The sequence below is a fragment of the Bufo bufo genome, chromosome 1, assembly GCF_905171765.1.
Source record: "Bufo bufo chromosome 1, aBufBuf1.1, whole genome shotgun sequence".
In the NCBI taxonomy this organism is placed as follows: Eukaryota; Metazoa; Chordata; class Amphibia; order Anura; family Bufonidae; genus Bufo; species Bufo bufo.
This window is the reverse complement of record NC_053389.1, coordinates 19,909,954-19,912,799: the sequence shown is the minus strand read 5'-3', so window position 1 is coordinate 19,912,799 and position 2,846 is coordinate 19,909,954. Positions and strand designations below refer to the sequence as shown.

General features: G+C 44.1%; 1 protein-coding gene across 1 annotated transcript; it reads left to right on the top strand.

The window, feature by feature from the left end:
• The first annotated feature begins 354 nt into the window (after window positions 1-354).
• On the top strand, window positions 355-1,317 carry LOC120997329 (free fatty acid receptor 2-like). The gene has a single exon (XM_040427737.1). It carries the CDS (start codon window positions 355-357, stop codon window positions 1,315-1,317), a length of 963 nt encoding a protein of 320 aa, XP_040283671.1.
• Window positions 1,318-2,846: the final 1,529 nt, after the last annotated feature.

The window sequence follows — 2,846 nt, the reverse complement described above, 5'->3', positions numbered from 1 at the left end:
GGAAGCGCTCATCTCCGGGAGACACGTGTCAGACTCCTGCCTATAGTTAGTTGCGGGCCGGCGCCCCTAAGGACTCTATGGAAGCGCCGGCCCTGCTTACTAGAGCGGCGGCGCCGGCGGCCAATTAATCAAAGTTTTGTTTTTTTTTAAAAGCACACGGTTCCGGCGCCACCTGATAAATTGCGCCCTAGGCGGCTGTCTAGGTTGCCTTACAGGTGGCGCCAGCCCTGCCCATGGAACAAATCCAATAAACACATAAACAAACCAACACTTCATACTTCTACTTTTTCTAGTTGAATATAATTCCTAATTTTTCTCATTATGTCTCTTATTATAGGCCTCTCTCTTCCGGTCATGTCTTCTGTCATTTATACTCCACTCGTCCTCTTTGTCTATATCTTGGCCTTTGTAACAGGAGTGCCTTCCAACCTCTTGGCGTGTCACACCTTCTTGGTCAAGGTTCGCCAGAAGCCATCTCCATGTGGACTGTTCCTACTCAACCTCACCATCTCTGACTTGCTTCTTCTTTTCATCCTTCCTTTTAAGATAGTAGAAGCTGCTTCTGGAATGACTTGGCCTATGCCACTTTTTTTTTGCCCCATTGTGGTTTGTGTATATTTTTGCAGCATATATATCAGTACACTCTTCCTAACAGCCGTCAGTATTGAGAGGTATCTCGGAGTTGCTTACCCACTGAAGTACAAAGTCAGCAGGAAAACTGTGCACGCGGCCTGGATCAGTGTGTTCATCTGGGGGTTCAGTGCCCTACATGGCAGTGTCTCCTTCATTGTCATCACCGTCTTGCCCAGTAATAACAGTCAATCAGGTCAATGCTATCAAAATTTTTCTGTAGAGCAAGCAAATCTTTTATTGCCTTTCAGGCTAGAAGGAAGCATTGTATTGTTCTGTTTTCCATTTGTGATAACCATCTTCTGCTATTTCAAGTTCATTAGATTGCTCTTGTCCATGCCCAAGATAGGAAGGAAGAGGAAGTCCCGAGCAATATGTTTAGCGTTGACCACACTTTTCAATTTCACCCTATGTTTCGCACCATACAATATTTCCCATATTGTTGGGTTCATTCAAAACAAGAGTCCAGGTTGGAGAGTTTACGCTCTACTCTTGAGTACACTCAACGCAAGTATCGATCCAATAATATTCTATTACTCCTCTACTGCTGTACAGAGGACATTTCTAAAATTTCTAAGAGGTATGAAGACTAAACTGGGTATGCAAGATGATAAGGAAGGTGAAGTGGAACTCAGCCAGTTAAGTGGGACTCGGACAACATACAACAATGAAGCGTCATCCATCTAGCACTCAAGAAATGTCTACGATTGTAGGTCAAGAACAAAAAAGTTCAATTTATCTGTCCATATTATTAGGGATGTCAAACGTTTAGTGGATTTATAACCGTTCACATAAGTCATGTTTAGCAGACATAAAAGCCTTGGTGAATTCTTGATCAAAGGTGTGTGAGATGTTGTAGATGTTGGGTAGTTAATTATTGTTTATGAAGTTTCGCTCCATTTTGAAACAGAGGAGATTAATTTCTGTGTCTTTTCCTCCTACAAAAAGGACCTGCTGAAATGAATGCTCATGGAATGTTTGGGGGCAATCGAAATAATTCCTGAAGAACCTTCGTAGTATACAACTCCATCTTTTCTGTTACGTCCATTTACTCCTGAAGAACTTTGGTTCACTCTGTCAGGGTGTCTTGTTGGAAAATTGCAGGGTCCAGATGAATTATCCAGATCTTATTATAAAACTTTTAAAAAATTGCTCACTCCACACCCTGTAAAGTGCACTTATCAACAGAATCAACTGTTAAACCAGGCATACTACCTGGTTGATCCTAATTAAAATGATACCTGTCTGCTGAAAATTGGTTGCAGCATTCCTATGGGAAAAAAACACACTTATTCTTTATGCAAATGAGAGCTTTAGTGCACTGGAGGGTGGGGTCTAGGTGCACCTCAACTTCTCAGCTTTCTAGTGCTGGCCCCACTCCTTGGTGCTCTGAGCCCTCCGTTGCATAAGCATTACAATTATTTTTTCTAGTGAATGTCACAATCGCAATCACAATACAGGTGTTATTTTCACCGGCTGAATCAATCCTACAAGGTAGTATGCTTGGTTTAATGGGGTGGGATCCTGCTGACAGTGCTCTTCAAAAACTCTTTACCTAGTGGAGGTTCACTTTCAAAGTAGACTTTGGAAGCCCATATCTCCCCAGCACATAAAGTAGAGGAAGACCCTACATCCTGCAAGAACTACAGACTCCTATCTTTCCTAAATGTGGACTTTAAAAGGATTGTCGACCTTTGGGTGCCTTTCGATTAGACATCCATGTGGTTGGAGCTGTGGAAGTATGCATACTTACCTGCTCCCTGCCACAGAGTTCTGGTTCTTCAGTCAACATCCACATTGACAGGGGTTGCATGTGCCACAGCAGCCAATGACAGGCTGCAGCAGTGACGTGTCACCCATGCATTACTTGAGCCAATGACGTGACACATGGGACAGGTCATTGGCTGCAGCAGAACACATGACGCCCATCAAACCAGACATTGACGAGTAGGAGCAGAGTGCAGCAGGGGACCGAAGAAGCCGAAACCCTGTGGAGGGAGCAGGTTGCCATAATTCCCTCCCCAGGTCTGGCCACATGGGGGTCTGACCAGAACAATGTGGAAGGGAACAGGTAAGCATGCTTTCCTCCACACGTCTGGCCAAGGGGTCTGGCTGAAAGTTCCTCAAAAGTGAACAAGCCCTTAAGCCTTATTATAGTCTCCGACCTCAAAGGACGAAAAATATTGTTCCCACAGTCATGTGCAGGTACAGTAGGC

Excerpts from the sequence above, each read along its gene's own strand:
- LOC120997329 (XM_040427737.1), top strand. The coding sequence starts at position 355 with ATGTCTTCTGTCATTTATACTCCACTCGTCCTCTTTGTCTATATCTTG.